Consider the following 19,353-nt stretch of genomic DNA (forward strand, 5'->3'; position numbering starts at 1 on the left):
CAAGTCTGGGGACTGCAGACTCAGCTTGGGCAGATCCAGCAAGTCTATAATCCAGTGCTTCTTAGTTTGGTCTCAACACTTGCAGTTCCCAGAGGAACACGGCTTTGTTCGAAACTGGACTGTTTTTGTGATGACAGAATCTTCCCTACGTTACAACTTTTTCAAAGCACTCTGTAGCGCTGAATCAAGCCTCCCTGTCCATCAGCAAAAACAGGGCTGCAGGGATGGGCGAAAAAAAACAACAAACAAGCATTTTTGTTTTGGACATAACCGTTCAAGGGAGGGTAGATTTTATTCGCCACACATACAGCAACACTACAACTTCTCCGATAGGCGGGCACATTGCACATAAATCTCTTTTACTATAATAGGTCATCAAGAGACAAATCACAACAGCTGACGAAGAAACAAGGACCTGTCGCACAGTTACGGAGTTACACACATTACAGGGCTGATCCCGGCATCAGGAAGCTGGAGCACGAATGGGGACCGCAGACGTCGATGCTTGGCCCTCTTCAGCGCGCCCCTCTCTCCGGGAAGAAAGTGAACTATGCTGGGGGGGGCGTGAGCGAGTGAGGTGGGCTGGGTGGGGGGGGCGGGGCTTTGTGTGCGGGCGTGTGGTGCCAGGAAAGACCGGGCAGGCCCCAAGGAAGCGGCAGCACACCTTAGTTGGTGAGGGGGTTTCTGAAGTTCTTGCCTGCAAAGCGAGCCTTGTCTCCGAGCTCCTCCTCAATCCTGTCAAAGAGACGGCACAAAAAAATATCGTCTGTCACTCCGACGCCTGAAACCGCCCACCCAAGTCAGGATTTCATTCAGCACAAAACTGCCAAGGTATCAGTGGGTTGGCTGCCAGCGCTACAAAAACTGTGACGAACGGATTTAAAACCACTCCCTCTCAGTCGGGCAGTGCAGTGAGATCCGTCTCACTGATGGTTTGCCAACAGCAGATTAGATTAGGTATTTTAATTCTGGAATATTTCATTATTTGCTAAAGAAACTTGCACGGAAGTAGAGGTGCAGCTTTTCAGCACTGCGGCCCGTGAGCTCTACCTTAATAGAATTCAACAGCCCTTTTCTGGACACTCCACTCAAAGCGCTTTACACCCCCAGTGTGCAGCCCCACCTGCATGATGCTCCAGTCCGCTCCCAACACAGCAGCTCTCAGTGGGGAGGAGAGCAGAGGGATGAAGCCAGTTCAGAGGTGGGGAGTATCTGGAGGCCATTGTTGGTAAAGGCCTAATGCTCACACCAAAGTCCTGCCAATCTGAGGGACAGGACTATGAGGGCATTTCAAAAACCCACAGGGCAGCTTGAATCCAGTGCAGAGATCATCAAGCAGGGATTCCAGGTCAAAAAGAAGGGAAGCTCTTCAAGGCTGCAGGTCTCGTCCAGTACTCTTCCCCGAGACCTCCAACATGCTCCTTCGCTTTGCGCACCCTGCTTCACACAATTCCTGCATTCAATTTTAAACCCTTCGGAGCCGAGACGCCCAGCGCCCTTACCTGAGAATCTGGTTATACTTGGCCAGACGCTCTGACCGGCAAGGAGCCCCAGTTTTGATCTGCAGGAAAAAAAAAAAATTGGTTTGCAAAACGTCATGTTGACCATAGTGCACCCTGAATTCTCGTGCATGTTAAGATGCTTACGTTTAACTGCACCACAAAGAAGTGCTTTACAACAGTGTTGTCGTTAATACATTGTGAAAATGTTGTAGATAAGACACTAGCTTCTCAATCATATTGCAACACGGTCAGTGAAAGGCTAAAAATTTCAAACAGTGTTTAACAGTGTCTGACTGCATACAAATTATTGAACATTTATGGGAAAAAAGTTACCTTCTTGTATCTTTGTGAATTTTATCTTACACAAAACAATCATGCAGGGCACAATTTCGGCAAACCCTGTGCTGGAAGGCGTGTTTAACAGCTGACCGCGATAAGTCTGTGGCACTTCTATAAGCAGAACCTGTACGGGTTTGGTTTCACCGTTTCCCTTCACGAATCTGTCCCTAGATCAGGTTCAGAAAGACAAAGTCCCTTGCCTGGCCAGTGCAGAGTCCAACCACCAGGTCAGCGATGAAGGTGTCCTCCGTCTCCCCCGAGCGGTGACTGACCATCACTCCCCAGCCGCTGGACTGAGCCATCTTGCAGCTGCACGTGGAAGAAAAGACGCAAGATCTTACACGACGGTTTGAAAGGCCGGCAAAGCTACAGGGATTTGTTCCCCAGTCAGCCTGTGCAGCTGCTGTGGTAACTCACCCTGGAAACACAGTACGCTTCACCAGGGCTTTATGCTGGACAATGACCACACTGAACCAAGAATGCAAAGATAGCGGAGTCAGTACTGAAAGACGATGGCCCACTGGCTTAAGGGGACCCTGTAGATCCTCTCCCCGCCCCAAAAAAAAAAAAAAAAAAAAAAAAATCAACCAACAATTCTGAAAAAAGTACACAGGAAGCGGACAGCAGTACATCTCTCGGCTGAACCCTCTGTTCTGGGTTTCATTCCGGAACGGAAACAAAGAGCAGCCCTGCGTGGAGGGAGTCCCACATGACCAACTCAACGGACAAGGGGCTGCGTCCATCCAGAAAGCCTCCAGCCTCGGGTGAAGTCCACCGCTTTTTGTAAAGAAAGCTTCCCCCTCTTCCCCAAAAAAATCTCAGCTCCCTTGCAGCTCGGCCCAGCGCCGTGAAACCGAGGGGGGGGGGCGGCCGGAGGGGACACTCACGCCTGCAGCGACTCGGTGACGGAGCCGATCTGGTTGACCTTCAGCAGCAGGCAGTTGCAGGCCTTGTCCTCCACGGCCTTCTTGATGCGCTTGGGGTTCGTCACCGTCAGGTCGTCGCCCACCACCTGGATGGTGGTGCTGCCGGTGAACTTGGACCAGGCCGCCCAGTCGTCCTGGTCGAAGGGGTCCTCGATGGAGACAACTGTGGGGGGGGTTGAGCACATGCGTTACACACACGCCAAGACGCTGCCAAACCCAGGGCCCCAAAACCAGAGAGTCACCCCATTTCTGCAACCCTACAGTTCAAGACGAGCGTCACCCACCCACCCTCTAACTGAGAGAAATAAAAGCCATGCAGGGTGCCAACTCAATCTGAGATATTCCACCCACGGGCCCCTCGACCACACATTCGAAATGCATCGGAAACAATCCCCCAGGGAATGAAAGGACCGGAGCGCCAGGCCGGGAGCTAGACACGGCGCCGCTCAACTGGGGAGGTCTTCCGAAGGGGGAGACACACAGGCTGGGGGACAAGCCGGCCAGCGAGGCGCGGGAACGGACACCCCGATATCCTTCACAAGACTGGGGGCGACGCCGGCAGCCACACGAGCCGACCGGGCCTCGCAACCTCCCGTCGTTCAGAGCCACGGCGGTGCAAGACGGTCTCGGACGGGGAAACGGAATTATAAAAGAAAGCTGGATTTTAGACGTGGCGCATCCTTGTCTCACAATACATCCTGGCCCTTGTTTGTTTGTTTTAGAATCTTTGTTTTAAGACACAACAGACGGCTGTGCGAGAGTAAACTTGGGAAAAGAAAAAAAAACGTGCTTCGGCAGGGGCAGGGAGAACTCGGGCGTGCGAGGAGGGAACCCTATTGCGTTAGCAGGGCAGAACCTTACCTGGGTAGTCCTTGATGAAGCCCTTGTACAGGTCAGCCAGCTGGTCCGGGGTGATGTACCTGCTGGGGTTGTCTGGGGACTTGAAGTCCAGGTCGTACTTCCCGTCTCTGTAGAACTCGGAGGCGGCGACGTCCATCCCGATGACGATCTTGTCCGTGTAGCCGGCCTTGCCGATGGCATTCTTCAGGAGCTCCAGGGCTGAGGAACAAAAGCCGCGGTCAATGCCGCAGACAAACTTTCACACAGGAAGTGCCCCGAGTGACACAGGACCACGTGCCTCCGAGATGGGTGGACAAAGATGCGAGTAACGACATGCTGGGGTGAGGTGCCTGAAAAACACCCTCCATTTGAAAAAAACAAGTGCAGTTCTTGTATGAGAGGACCGTAACACAGCTTACAGCATGAAAAAACTAACAATGTGCCTGAACAACGGCCCCTGGGTCTTTCTGGGCGACTGCTCTACAGCACCTCCCTCCAGATCAGTCACCTGCAGCTGCAAATCCAGACATCACTGGATCCTAATCTGGTAAAACCTACTTCAGGCTGAGTAACTACTTTAAACATTGGATCCACTGCCGCAAACAGCAGCCTCAATGGGCTGAAGAGGTGTGGATGATTCATTCTGCTGCTGTCCGGCAATTACAACACTGCACAGGCTGATCTTGGAAACTACAGGGCTGAGCTGCACATCAGGCTGGTTCTGGGAGGACTGGAGCTCCGCACGGCCTGGGAGCAGCTCTTCAAGAAGGGACGAGCAGCTGCCCCACCCCTCAGCGAGAGTATCCGTCCCGCCCTATTTCAGCGTTTCTGAACGGGGAAACGGCGTCGGCTGAAGTGAAAACCGGAGGTCATCGTGAACATACAGAACTCAACACCTCGAACGCCGGCTGCAAACAGCGAGGCGTTTCCGATGGGAGCTGGCTCCTGGGGCGCCGGCAGCAGTCAGATGGCCGGGCCCCTAACTCCTGTCTGCCGCCCCGCAGAGCTCGATCTCTGGGCCCCCAGCCCCCCGGGGCAGCAGCTGCTCTTCTTGCTTGTTCAGCACCCCCCCCCCACCCCTCCCCCTGAGCAGGGCGGGTCACAGTTGGCTAATTTAGGGGCACCCCCCCCTGCTCAGCTGACGGTATCAAGTTGAGGGCCTTAATTTGGAAACCATCTGCCTCCCTGGATCTGCCTGCTTGCTCTCGGGCTGCTGACCTTCCTGCTAGCGAAGACCCCTGGCCACTGAACCAGGAGGCTTACTGGGGGGCGGGGTGACCCGAGCCGGACACGCAGTCAATGGACACGAGTTTTAGATCCTCTTCAGAGCCAGGGACGAAACAAAGCAAAGGGGGGGGTGCGATTAATAAAAAATGAAAAAGGAAGCAGGCGGCCTCTTCTCCCAAGGCTTTATCCCCCAGCGCCCCACACCGCACAGGAAGTAAAACCTCCGACCTCCTCCACTTCCCCCCGGCGCCTTCACTGACCCCGGCCGTCCCCACGCCGAGTACCCCAGACTTCGCCCAGCCTGATCCCCGGCCAGGGCAGCCGGGAGAGAGGTTCCTTCCCTCACCTTCCTTGTTCTCCAGGATGTTGGGGGCGAAGCCGCCCTCGTCGCCCACGTTGGTGGCGTCCTTGCCGTACTTCTCCTTGATGACGTTCTTCAGGTTGTGGTAGACCTCGGCCCCGATGCGCATGGCCTCCTTGAAGCTCTTCGCCCCCACGGGCAGGATCATGAACTCCTGCATCGCCAACTTGTTGCCTGCGTGGGAGCCACCGTTGATGACGTTAAAGGCCTGCGGAAAACCCGGAGGAAAGAAAAGGCGATTGGCGATTGGCGATTGGCGATTGGCGATTGGCGATTGGCGATTGGCGATTGGCGATTGGCGATTGGCGATTGGCGATTGGCGATTGGCCGACTCCTCCGACCACCCCCCCCCCCCCGCTCCCTGCAAATGTTCTGCAAGAAGTCTTCATGCAGTTTAAGAAAACGCGTCACTGAGGAGGCGTGCGCCCCTTTCAGTTGCCAACGGACAATGGCGCACAGGGAACGTCACGTGAGCAAAAACGACCCCCGCCGAAAAAACAGCCAACTGCTGCCGAGAAGCTCCCAGGGGTGCAAGCCCGCTAAGGGGCGCAGTGGGCGACATCTCGAACAGTGCACGTCGGCGCCAGGCCTCTCCGCCGCGCACTCACGGGGACTGGGAGGATGACCTCGGGGTTCCCGGCCAGGTCGGCGATGTGGCGGTACAGGGGCACCTCCTTCTCGGCGGCGCCGGCCTTGCACACCGCCAGAGACACGCCGAGGATGGCGTTGGCGCCGAACTTGGCTGCGATGTGGGCAAGGGGAAAGGAAAGAAAAGAAAAGAAAATCACTGAAATGAGCAAGGCTTTCATCGTCGTGCACGAAGGGTTCCCTCTTCACTGTTTAAGGGCGCTGAAAACTTCACGCGCATTCAGATTCACAACCTTTCCAAGGCTACGGGTCGTTCTAGTTCCCCCCCAGTCACTGCTCTGATTCATTCTGAGGATTTCTTGGCACGCACACACTAAAACTCACATTTGTTTTCAGTGCCGTCCATCTCCAACATCAGCTTGTCGATCTTCTCTTGCTCGGTGACGGACACATTCTGGGGGAGAAACGGACGAGGCTGAAGCGAAGCAGCGACACGAAACCCCTCCGGCGCGTCTTGTGCGAGAGCGAACCAGCCTCTGTGCCCAGGCTGGTTTTCTAAGCGTCTACTTTTATTTTAGTGCAAAATGTTTCAGCTTTTCTTAAACTCGGGAGGACGAGAGCCCTCTTTAAGAAGATCCTCCTCCTTCAGTGTCTTCTGTACAACCGGTTTTCTGACACACATTTAACATTTCAAAGGATAAAACCCAAAAGAGATATGAAGGAAATAAACACCTCTTAACTCTCACCCTTACTCAACTAATTAAACTGATAGCTAGAAATGGATTAGGATTTGAAGAAAATGGTTCATATTGGGTACTTTTAACAGCTGCCCAGAAGCATATCCAAAACATCTGATCATGCAGTGAGATTAAGTGTTAAGATAATTGATCACGCAGACCATCAGTATTGCTTTGTACTTATCCAGTTCCAGCTCAGAGCAGCCTGAATACAGCACAGAGATCCATTATTGCTGTGGCTCACCTGCACAATGTCTCAGTTCACCACCTGCATTCATTTAAAATCAGGGGTCACAATTGGCTTTGACAAGGCCTTGATCTCAGAAACCAGGCCAATTTGGAATCAACATGAACCGAGACATTCAGCATGCTGGTTAGAAAACAAATCCATCATTGTGCTTTAAGTTGTTACTTTTATGCACCACTGATTAAACTGTTAAAATCCCAAAACCGTGCCCTTAAAGATTTCTTTGTTCCTAGCAGACTAGCTCACTCAGAGACCACCTCAGTCTGCGGAAAACCACTTGCTCATAAAGATACTAAACAAAAAAAAAACATATGCTCTGCCTTGCAAGAGGTGTTGCACATAACCTTCATCATTGCATGGTTAAAAGAAAATGTTAGTTCAAACAATAAATGTTCCTACCTTGCTAATCAGTGCAGGTGCAATTGTTTTATTGATATGCTCAACAGCTTTTGAGACACCTGCAAGGAACAAGCAAATCCATCACTGATCCCCAAAACGGACGACACACCCATGCGCAGCAGGCAAGACTAGACGATCACCGCACGCCCTCGCCACCCCCCTCCGTCTCCTTCCTTAATGTTAATCATTCTGATGCATTACAAAACAAAATATGGAGATGCATGGGGTAGAGGAGTGATGACGTTGATTCACGAAAATGATATAGGTGAAGACGAATGATTGAAAACGTGATCGTCTAAGACTGCCTGCGTTAAGGTTAGTGGTCAGAGCACAGTCCCTTTGCATGCTTTTGTGAATTACTGTAATCCAGCCAACCCCTGCCCCCCCCCCCTCACCCACAACACCACACACTTTAATTACCTGATTACACAAAGCTGGTCCCAAGAAATCATTAACATATTTAACGGCTCTGCCCACCCCTGACAGAAGGGAAAAAAAAAGATGAAGGACGCACAGAGCAAGCAGAGTAGGAGAGCAAAGTTACAGGAAATGAGAGAAAAACGCTCCCCACCCAGCCAGAAAACAAGCTTTTGTACAGCGATTCGAGATGAGGTGCGTTCTGAAAAACCTACTGGTGACAAACGTCTGTGTTTCCTCATTACAGTGCAGAAAAGCCTTGGCTGACTGATGTCACAACACTGCATAAGCCATTCACAAAAGAGATCACTGAATTAGAAGCTTAAATTAAGGATTTGGCAGAAAAGCTCAGCTGAGTGATTTTACTGGAAGGCCTACAAAAGAGGCTCGATTCTCCTCACAGCTCTGCTGCATCACGGCGTTTAGGCCATGACGTTCCGTCCTGCGCTCAACCGGGTTTTCAGAACTACAGGAGGATGCAAAGCACTTCATTTCTCATCTGCTGAGCTAGCAAGACAAATGGTGGCGCTGGAGACAAAGTGTCCCCTTTTCTACACAAAAGACAACAGTCTTGTAGCTCCGTCCCGCAGAGGACGAAGAGAAACAGCGTTTTGGGGCTCCCCCCGTCCCCGTCCTCTCCCCCAACGCACCCTTTCCCAAGTAGCGAGTCTTGTCGTTGTCGCGCAGCTCCAGAGCTTCATAGATCCCAGTAGAGGCTCCGCTGGGCACGGCGGCTCGGAAGAGACCTGAGGACGACCAACACAAGGGGGCAATGAAGGGCCAGAGGTGGGGAGAGACATGACCCGAAATTACCTTTCAACGGGAGGGCGCCGGTCTGGATATTTCACGGCGGGCGCCACGCACAACCGCAGGAAACTGAACTCGGGCGATCTTGCTCGCGGGCTGCCCGTGACGATTCGATTGCACAGATCCTTAGGATCGCCAGTCGAAGAATCACCCGCAATTTAAAGAACCCCAGCGGCACGCTGTCCCCACTTCCACCAGCACACCGAGATGTGAGCCAGAGACGTGGAACCAAGCGCCAGCCCTCTGTGACCTAAACCGAGCTCGTCGGCTGAAACCCCACGGCTCCCCCGACCCCCGGCCGAGGAGAACGAGCACCCAATAAGATGAGAGGCGCAGCTGTCGAGGAGCATCTCGGCTGACAGCACAGAGCCTGGTCGCCGTGGAGACGAGATGCCCGAGCTGGGCTGCAATTGCTTTCCCAGCTGTTCCCGGAGGAACAGCCGTGCCCCAGGTCCAGAGCGACAGCGGAGCCGATTGTGATGTCGGCAGGAGGCAGATCCAACGCCCAGCATTCCGCAAGGCCTGCTGCGGGAATAACGGGGAAAACACCTCACTCGGGAAGCGGGAGCTCTTTTCTTACGGCTCTCTCAAGCCCTGCAGAGACAAACACGCCCACGAATCTGCTATCCCGCGCGACAGCGGTGGTTTTTACTTCCTTTCAGGGTGCTCAGCTGCCCGAGAGCACATTGCTGCGTGATGTCAGGTCACTGAATTGATGCGACACAGCAGCTTCAACGGGGATTCATGAGGGATTTAAAACAGCGGGGCTAAGCTTTAAAGGATTACTTCCACCAGCAAAGCTCTCCAGATGGGAATGTCTGCCTTTCAAAACCGGCATTGTTCTTGAATGCCTTGAAAAACAAAAAATTCATCTGCGTTTCACAGAGCAGATCCACACACAGAAGCTGGCAGAAGCCTTCAGATTACGTTTCGGTTTTGTGCGGCAGTAATGTCAAATTCCTAGTTGCTCTTGCATCACGGATGACGACGCTTGCCAAGCACGTACAAGTGCTAACAGAAGGAGTATGAAGCCATTCTAAGCAGCGTCTGGAGAGGAGGGGGGGGGGGGGGGTTCCCCTCTGATGCAGTAGGTATGCAGGGTCTGACGAGTCACGCTCCTGCTTCAGGTGGGCTAGTACCTACACGGCTCTTCTCGCCCGCTGCCGCAGCCTGCCTGGCAGACGTGTGGACGTCTGGGCGCGTGCAGACAGCCACGTGCGAGAACGGAGCACGCCCGATACGTGACTTCCAGCAACTCGCAGCTCGGCTCGCAGACGATCCCCCCCCAAGATTTCCACGGACATGCAAAGCCCTTCCTCTCTCTGCTGCTTCTCCCGGCTCGCCGGCTGACTCACTGTCCCCTCCCCGAACCCTCCCTGGAGAGGTAGCTGGCTCCTCTTCAGAAATGATCTATTCGGATTTAGCCCCTCCACGAGTGAGTCACTGAAGAGTCTCGCCGCAGTCCGAGGAGTGTAATGTTACAGACTATTTTTATACACCAACAACCTGATCCCTCATTTCCACTCTACTGTACTGTACTTTATACGAGAGGCCTGAAAGGAGAGTTTCAACAGACCAGCTCTTTGGCTCTCAAATGGAAGAAATACCATCCCTTCGAACGGCAGACTAACAGCATCGTCAATCCTTGATTCACGAAACTCCCAGGCATGACCGAAGGCTTGAACCCTGTATTTTCTTCCCCTGCTAAAGCTCATACCTGTGCCTCAGCAGAATATTTCAGGAAAATGACACTAAAGGCATAAGGAGATGGGGTTCTGCATGAATCTGCTTAATTCGTCTCCCATACCAGAATCTAGAACCTGTGATTATTTACAAACTTGAGTCCATTACTGCGAAGAGGATTCTTCACTTCCTACCAGTGGACCTGACACGGCACGTGGAACCGATCCCTCATGACGCTGATAAGGGCTCAGGGTTAAGCCAAGCAGGACCTGACCTGCGGCTCTTCCACACAAACTCACGAAACATGCCTCCTTATCTCTCTCTCTCATGATAATTATGTCAACTCCTGCCCCCTCCCCACTCATTTTACCTTTCTTAGTGTAGAGGTCCACTTCCACAGTGGGGTTTCCACGGGAGTCAAAAATCTCACGGGCGTGGATCTTCAGGATGGACATGATGGCGGCTCTGGAACGAAAGGGGGGGGGGGGGGGACAAACGCCGGTGACCAAACCGATCTGCCTGGTGGGGCGCCCCCTGACCACGCTGCTGCCCCCGGTTTAAAACAAGCTCATGCAACAAGACCAGGGGGCAGCGAAACCTCCGAGCGAGTTTCCCCACGGCCCCCTCCTGGGGGAAAGGGGCATCGCATAAGGGCTACCTGCCTTCGGAAGAACAACCGAACGAGCCACGAGACAACTTAAAAAAAAAACCTTTGTGCTCCGAGAAGGAGCACAGATCCACCTGGAGCCAGAGGGGGGGTCTGCCCCCAGTTCTCCCCATGGCTGTGCAGGTCTTCCTCTCCTCGGCGGGCAGCTGGGTCTCCACCGGTCCTGTATTCCTACAGAAGCTCTGGCAGCAGCCTTGCTCTGGAAAGAGCAGCCCTGCCTTGGGCCCTCGCTCAGCAGGTTCTCCCCAGTCCGCGCTGGGGAGACCGCAGAGACACCCCCTCCCCCAGCACACCAGCGCGTTCCCTCCCAGCGCTCCACGGCACGACCCGACCAGCACCAGCACCCGGACAGACGTCTCTTCTGCCCCAACGGGCCGAGCGGTGGAACGCGGTGGAGACGACGCTCTTAAGCGCTCATGCAAACTCATTGTGAATAAAACAAAAACTGTTGCAATTCGTTTACAATCAAAAACTACACTGCTACATCCCAACTTTCAAGGATTATCGTCTATAGAGAGCCTCAAAGACACAGCCTCAGCTCAACAATTGATCCCGATTTGCGTTTTTCAAGAACTGGGTTCAGCGTCCAGTTTTAGATGTCTTCAGACGGACCTTCTCCACGTCAGCCGTCTGTCAGTGTACAACCTGGTAACAGGTGGCCAGCAGCCTATTTCCAGAACAGCGGTAAAGCCTAGATCAGATCGCCAATGTGCTATAAATCATCTTATCGATGCACTAATCAATCATCCTTTTCATTCTGACATGCTTCTATTGTTGTTTAAAACTAAACTGTCCTGATCCAAGGGCAACAGGACACCCTCAACACTGCATCTGAAAATGAGTCTAACTTTGCCAAATGAGACACCTCAGCTTAGTCCCTACAGCAACACATCAGGCATCAAAACTGGGGCCCTTTAACCTTAAGGCACTAGGGGCCAGGGAGACTAAAGTGCTTATTGGTAAGGATACCGATTTAGTTTAGGCTTCGTGGGCTAATACCTTTCAAGCTCACAAAATGAGTCAGTGCTCAGATGTCAAGTGAGGCGCACCCAACCAATAAAAGCCTATTTAGACTTTTAGCGAGATGCCCTGCGCAGCACTCCCTCTCGATCCATTAATGTCTGCGCGATGGAGATGGACCACTGGAAAACTGCCCCCGGCTGTCCCTAGGAGCTAGCAGACCCGTGCTGTCCTTCCCTCGTCCACACGATCGAGTGGGACGGCTGTTTGAATGGAGCCACAGGCTTTTAGTCGAGTTCAGCTTTTGGCCAGCCGGGGTTAAAAACAAACAAACTTGCTATTCACAGCGAGTCTATTCTAGCCAAGGTGCTCTTGGTTACAAAGCTGTAGGACAGGGGTCTCTGCTCTCGGAGGAAACAGCCAGGAAGAGAGACTGTTAAACTGATCAAACTGCATCAGGATGGCTAAGAAATGCACTTCCGAGTAAAGAACAAAAAAATAAGCTGTTGCATAGTAAATCTAGTTTTTGAGTTAGAAGCCTACAAGAAGCTTATCTTTTGTACCCTGATCTGTACCCACGGCCAGTGCAGGTCTCCGTGTCAACATTACGGTGTCTGCAATGGGCTTTCCTTCACAGCCAAGACTTCAATATTCCTCACCAACGCGGACAGCCTGAGAGGCCTGTATATAACGACTCGCAGCCTCGGCAACAGGCCGCCCGTGCTATCGAAAAACTTATTTCCAGGACCAAGTGACTTATTTCCTTAAACGCCAATTGCGCTGCATGAATCAGACATCTGCAATTTCACAGGAAAGAGCATTAATCATGGCCAGTACTAACAGAGTCATAACCCCCAAAGCACATTTTCAGGTGCACCCTCTGTCCTTTGGGTTTTATAGGCATTTATAACTAGTGGTTAGGGTTGAAGCTTGTTATATCAACACTTAGCTTCACTTCAACTTAGCCAATTACCAGAAGGTCCTACAGCTTTCCTGGACCAGGATGGGAGATCCCCCCTACTCAATATGCAGCCATTCCAGTGCTCTCCAGTAGTGAGCAGTCCTGCTCATAGATAAGATAAGATCACTTTATGAGCCCATTTCTTGCACTGTCTTTTCACATACCCCAATTCGCAAACAACCGGGGGGTCGCAAGAACTGAGGGACACAGACTGGGGTCCCGTGATGTTAATGAAAATAAAACTACTGGGGTCTCCCAAACGGTGCTGGTGGAAAGCAGTCTGAGTGGCTGAGAGGACAGCCCTTTCACCGCAAGAAACGTGGTTTCTGCTTCACATTGAGGAATCAGACCGCTAGAGACCTGAGTGGGCGGGAGGGACGTGTCCCCATTTACTGAACGCGCCGAGCATTTCCAGTTCCTGGCACACTGCCTCTGGAGGCAACGTGGTTTTCAATGTCGATCTGGGTTTCGGGGTCACCCCCGAAAAGTCCACTCGACACCCCTTTTTTTCCTCTCAGACACGCACGATGTCGTGTTTTTTCCACCCCCACCCTCCCGGGTGGTGCCGGGGACTCCGCACAGGTGCGGCGCTCGCAGCGCCTCGGGGAGGACGTGGGTGTTGAGGGTGACCCCAAAACCCCGAAAACACGATTGACATTGGAACCGCTACCTCCGAAAGCGGCGTTGCCTCCAAAGGTCGTGTCCTGGGAGCTGGAAATACTCGGCTTGTTCAGTAAATCAGAAAGCGTCGCCCGTCCCCTCCAGCCGGGTGTGTTAAGCGAGGCAGCCCGGAAGGCCTCGAGTCTTATATTCGCTCCAATTATAGTGTTTCTGCGTCTCTAAACCGGGATCTCGTCTCTTTCCCTCCCCACCTCCAGAAGTGGTCTTTTTTTTAGGAAAAAAACCCCCAACAACAATTAAAAAAAATTAACAGGAGGAGGAGATGAAAGTTACGTTTTAAACGCATTAAAAAAACTCACGTAAAAAAAACGCTACAGACAGACTGGCGTTTCCCAGGAAGCAGAAAAAAAGCCAGTCTATTTAAAGTTCCGACACGGACAACATGGATGTCCCTGGGATTAAAGACCCGCTTGAGAAGCGTTTTACTCCCGAGATACAGTTAACCAGGAACTACGAGCTACAGAGCAGAGTTCAGAACGACAGGAAAATTGCACAATGATATCAAACGTTGGTCTTGTAACAGAATGATCTCAGCATTTCTATACGGCTTTGTCAAGAGAGGAAACGGCGACCGCTTAGCGACAGACCCGTTTCAAACCGCCGGCAGCCCCGATATGACGCTCTCCGCTGGGGCTGAACTTGAACCCGATACCCCTAATTGAATTACACCCCCGGCGGTGCACCGAGCGAACCCTTCACGCTCCGCCCCCCAGACGGGCAAAACCTTTAAGATAATTAACAGGTTTAAAGAGAAATCGCCTAAAATGGGCGATTAAAACCTTCCAACTAAAATGACAAAACTTCCTCTCTGACACAATGTACTGCCGGGCCCCCTATTAATTAGCTGCAGCCCCATAGCGTCTCGACACCCGCTTACCTCCCGGAGCTTTCCAGGGGAAAGCAGGGTATAGAGAGAGACACTGATTCAGGTCACAGCATGTGAATTAATTCGGAACTTTCGGGAAATCAAAAATATTAAAGACGACGCGTGCATAGAAAGCGCACGAGATGGGGAACCCCCCCCCCCACACACACACACACCCCAGAAACGAATAAAACAGAGCTTACAAAACGGGGCCCGCTCATGATTAAACTGGGCTAAAGGCTTTATACGTGGTGCTGAGCCGCTCTTACCTGACTGTGCGGCGGTGAAGGAGAAGGAGAAGGACAGGGGCTCGCGCTGGCTGGCAGACGGAGAGAAGCAGGGCTCGCGCAGGGCAGCGCTATCAGGAAGAGGGCTCGCGCCTGATTGGCTCCTGCGGGGCTCACGCGACACGCCCGCAACTCGGGGTGGGGGGGGGAGAGGAGGAGGAGGAGGAGGAGGAGGCCGGTGCACGCGAGGCTGGAAGTTTCCACCGAGCGCAGCGGCGCCCGCCGGGCGGATGCGGAACACGTTACTGTTACCGTCTGCGTCAGATTTCTTTTTAAAAAGTCGCGTTTTCTTTCCAAACGAAACGAACGAAGCCCCCACTTTAGCGTCCCCTCGTTTCGCAGCATCTCCACAGGCCGAGGTGAAACCCGTTATCGGAAGCAATGCACGTATTTGTAACATTAAAAAAACCGCAGATAACGCCTGGAGCCGAACTGGGGCCGCCGTCGTGAGCTTTGTCGGGGCTCACCGCCTGTTGCGCACGTGGGTAGGGGATGGGTCCTTTATTTCGGGGTGCTGCACGGGTTTCAAGGATGTAACCAGATCCCAGGATGAAAGGTGCTTCTCCAGGGACAGTCCCGACCCAGCCCCCCCCCCGCTCGGGATGCGGTGGCGCAGTGAGGACTACGTGCCGGGAATCAGCAACGCTTTCCGCGCGACGGCGCTGCGTCACTGCACAGGGAGCAGACCGCCGCCCGAGCCAGGCTTTCCACGGCCGATTCACGATTCAGTCATCCCCAAACCACTCAGGGTGACCCGCAGATTGATACAGAACAGTCATTCTCCTTCGCCAGACACCCGCCGCAGCCCCGAGTGCGAGCTGACATTTTCCTCATCTTTATTTTCTCTTTACGTAGCCGAACACATAACATAGGTGCACATACACATGCTATAATACACACGGGAGATAGGCTGAGTGCCCCCATTATTCTTACACCCGAAGAAGGGTCCACAGCCGAAACGTTGTGTTTTCTTTCTTCTCCTTTCGGCAGGGAATAAACCCATGACCTGTTCCATGATGCATATCACTCGCGCATTTTCTCTGTCACGATCATTAGAAAAACGGTTCAAGAATAAGAAGGCGAGGGGAGATTCTCAAGCCCTGTAAAACTAATGCTATAATAAAGAGATACGTCAGTGATGAAATATTCTTCTTGTTCCTTTTTTTTAAAATAAATGAATACGTCCCAAGTCTAGGGGCGTGGGTGTCAGCCTTGGAGCTGTTGCGGTCTGGGCTCGACTGTGGGGTCGGGGCTCCTTCTGCGTGGAGTCCGCGTGGTCCTCCGGCATTCACGTGGGGTTTCCAGCGAGAGGCGGGCGGCCACGAACGAGGCGCCGTCTCCTCCCTTTCCCTGTCCCAGCCGGTAATAAACCCTCACCTGGTCCCCTCCAACAAGCCTGACGCAGCTCCCTGCCCCGACCTCTCTCACCCGGGGGGTCTGCGGCTTTCTGGTGGCGGGTGGGCGCCGGTTCAGCGCTTTCGGGGTGAACCCACGCTGCCGTGAACTGAGGGACAGACAGCTCCCGGGCCCCGTGTGTGGAGACGCCGAGGGGCTGCCTGGTGTGCTAGCGAGCAATGCGGAGGGATGGCGCTTCTGCAAACAGGGAACTGGAATCAGAAAACGCGCAAACCTTGTCTTTCCTAACGAGCTCGGCTCCGGGCGGAGAGACCTGTTACCCAATACCTGCAGCTTGCATAATTTATAACCGTGTTCGCCTCGGCGGCGTGTCTCGCTCACAGGCGCCCTTCATCAGAGCGATTGGAAGACAAAATGTCACTTTTTTTAGGTTTTTTTTCCGTCTCGGCAGGCAGGCGATGATGAGCAGATCTGCGCAAACAGCAGCACGGAATGGAGGACAGGGGTGTCCGGTCCTGATCCCGGCAGGCCCGTGTGTCTGGGTTTCGGTCCAGCTCGGCTAAACCGGCTGGTCCCTGGCTTAACCGGGCCGACCCACACCAGGGCCAGTCTTCCCAGAAGCCAATTAAGCTACCAGCATGTCTTTGGACGGACTGTGGGAGGAAACCGGAGCGCCTACAGGAAAACCACACGAACCCGGGGAGAACATGCAGACTCCACACAGACAGCACCCCAGGGCTGGAATTCAACCCTGGGGCCCAGCACTGCGGGGCAGCAATGCTATCCTCAATGTCCCTTCGGGATCAATAAAGTCTTGTCTATCTAACAACTGCACCACCCTGCTGCCCTTTTCGGTACCGACCTGTAGACATATATAAACACATTTGTAACGCACAAAATCTGAACAGAAATTGTAACCGTGCACAAGCATTCCTGAACACGGGGCTGATTCATTCTCAAAACGTCCTTTTTTTCCGCCATTGAATGATCAGCGGCAGTCATCCACCCCCCCACCCCCCCTCGAGGCCCTGTTGCCATGGCGAGGGCCCGTCCCCCGTCACCATGGCAGCCGGAGGAGTGCAGAACGGAGCATCAGCAATGGCGGACGCGCGCGGTGACCTTGAGGACGGCGGGACGCGGGAGCGCGCCGCCTGGTGGTTCGCCTGCGCCACGTCACGGACAGAGGCGGAAGAAAATGCGTTTCCAGGCAGGAACCCACATCATGACGTCCCAGGGCTTTCTGAGGGTAGAACAGTAGTCAGAAAATGATTCACTGAGATATTAGGAAGCAGTCGTGTTTTATTGAGACAGTTGTTCCATTCATTCTAACTTAACTTTGAATGAAACTCGTTTTGAGGCTTCAGAAGTAAGAACAACTACTGCCTGAATAAAAGAGCCCTTGTTTACTCTGGAGTCATTCCCAGCGTGTGTTCTAATATTAATGCACTCAATTAAAAAAACGCACACACACAATTGCAGCGGCACCCAATCTTTGCTCTCTTTGCCAGCTGTAGAAGACTCTTCCAGAGAAGTGGGGCACTGTTTGTATTAGTGTACCAGCATCCTGGTCTGGTCAGCCTGGACTGCATCAGCCCCACCACAGCACTGACACAAGCTTTCTGAGTCACTGCCATGTGATGGCTTCATTGTTCCAGCACGCCTACTCTGTAATCCGTTAAAAAGAAAAAAACAGTTTGAAGTTTTGTTTGCCTTGGAAGTTTAATGAAAGATGCCCATGGCTGTCTTGTGAGGGCAGGGGAGCTGACCCCAGTGCCTGAACTCTGAAGTCTGTCTGGGCTCTGGCCAATCAGACCAGGCTCTGCTGGGTACTGGGACCGCTGGTAGATAGCGGCTGCTGTGTGTCACCCAGCTGGGTCTCCTCCCAGGTGCAGAACACTTTGGGCTGCCAGGCGCAATCAGTCGTAAAGCTACTATTCATTTTTATTTATTCTCTACAAGGCTGGAAGCAAAATATTAGTTTTTTCCTCTCACCCAGTTCCAACCAGGCCAGCCCACTATTTCTTTCTCAAAGGTTTCAGTGAGGGTCTACACTGCCTCCTACTGGTCAGACGAAGAAGTGCAGCATCAGGGTCTCACTGTTCTGCCAGTGCCAACACCGCACAGCCCGGAGTTTCAGTGTACTTCTACGTCAGGGGGAAGCTCTTTTTTTTTTTTGAATGGAGTGTTCCATTAATTTAGTTCCCGAGGCAATATTTGCAAATAAGTTATGCCTCAGTGGTGCGTTTCTCACATTTGCCACCTCGTTTGAAAAAAGAAATAGTCATGTTCAATTCAGGCGTGGGGCTGGAAGACAAATACACGGCGAGAGGTGATCTATAAATCTATACCCGAGCCAGCCATGCCTGCGGCCCGACTCAAGTTTGTAAATAATTAATTTTATTGACTCCGGAAAACCCACACATTGCATAAAGGTTGATCCTTCAACCGATCAATACCCCCCTCCCCTTCCCAAATCAATTTCCATTCTAGACCAAATGAAAGCAGTGACCTTTGTCACCAGATGCAGGCTGAACATGGGTGGATATGACAAGATCACTCTATTGGCCACATACAATGTCTTGCAATAGGAGTTTGTCTTTTCGCAGACCCCAGCATGCTCTCCATGAGACACACAGATGGGAAGAGAAGCTGGGGGTCAGAGCACAGGGTCAGCCATTGTACAGCACCCCTGGAGCAGTTGGGGGTAAGGGCCTTGCTCTGGGGCCCTCCTCTACTGGCCGCGGGATTTGAACCAGCAACGTTCCAGCCACAGGCACAGATCCTGAGCCACAGAGCCACCACTCCGCCGCGGGGTGTCTGGGACCGTGAACAGTCGTGCATGCGACAGTACCGCATCTAGATGCTAGGAGGCATCCGAAAAGGCTCTCTGCGGTTAGAAGCAGAAGGGAACCCCGATACCCTGATTTGCTCACACAGGCCATTTCAGCCTCATGGTATTCATTTGCGAGGGGGAAGCCAAGACTACCTATAACCCATACAGGCCACATCCAGAGCTCGACTGAGAAAGCTTACAGCAGCAGTATAACCCAGCGGCATCTCTCGGAGAGAGCTTTCAAGATCTGGGTCCCAACTCAGCCAATTAACTAATTAAGCTAGTTAGGGGCAAAGAGGAGAGAATGGCGAGCTGCGCTGGTTTGCTGGCGAGAAGCACAAAACGTCAGCGATACATCTACGCTTCCATCCATAGGGTTGCGGAGCAGGCAGAGTGCAAGGCTGGATACACCCTGGATGGGATGCCAGTCCATCGCAGGGCAGGATACACCCTGGACGGGACACCAATCCATCGCAGTGATCTAAGCCTATAGGCCTTTAATAACTGACAGCCATGAGCCTAAGATCCAGGACAACATACAGTACTGCACTCATTTCTCCATTCTTACCCAGAACGCACCAGCTGCAAAAACTACACTCCGTGGTGCCAACGCTTGCAGTAATTCTTTCAGTGGGAACTGTTTCAGAACCATCAGTCGCTTGCCTGCTGC

General features: G+C 52.8%; 1 protein-coding gene across 2 annotated transcripts; it reads right to left on the bottom strand.

Annotated features, from left to right (window-relative positions):
• Positions 1-252: 252 nt before the first annotated feature.
• Positions 253-14,587, bottom strand: eno1a (enolase 1a, (alpha)). Of its 2 annotated transcripts, none has more exons than XM_015337189.2 (12): positions 14,477-14,587; positions 10,444-10,538; positions 8,234-8,329; positions 7,167-7,225; positions 6,168-6,237; positions 5,804-5,937; positions 5,181-5,403; positions 3,629-3,826; positions 2,729-2,930; positions 2,042-2,150; positions 1,503-1,561; positions 253-735 (listed from the first exon to the last, which is right to left on the bottom strand). In XM_015337189.2, exons 2-12 carry the CDS (start codon positions 10,526-10,528, stop codon positions 666-668), a joined length of 1,305 nt encoding a protein of 434 aa, XP_015192675.1. In that variant the 5' UTR covers positions 10,529-10,538; positions 14,477-14,587; the 3' UTR covers positions 253-665. The 2 variants fall into 2 exon arrangements, with proteins under 2 accessions (XP_015192675.1, XP_015192676.1); XM_015337190.2 differs by lacking the exon at positions 7,167-7,225 and adding an exon at positions 7,587-7,645.
• Positions 14,588-19,353: the final 4,766 nt, after the last annotated feature.

This window comes from Lepisosteus oculatus, chromosome 25 (genome assembly GCF_040954835.1).
Source record: "Lepisosteus oculatus isolate fLepOcu1 chromosome 25, fLepOcu1.hap2, whole genome shotgun sequence".
Classification (NCBI taxonomy): Eukaryota; Metazoa; Chordata; class Actinopteri; order Semionotiformes; family Lepisosteidae; genus Lepisosteus; species Lepisosteus oculatus.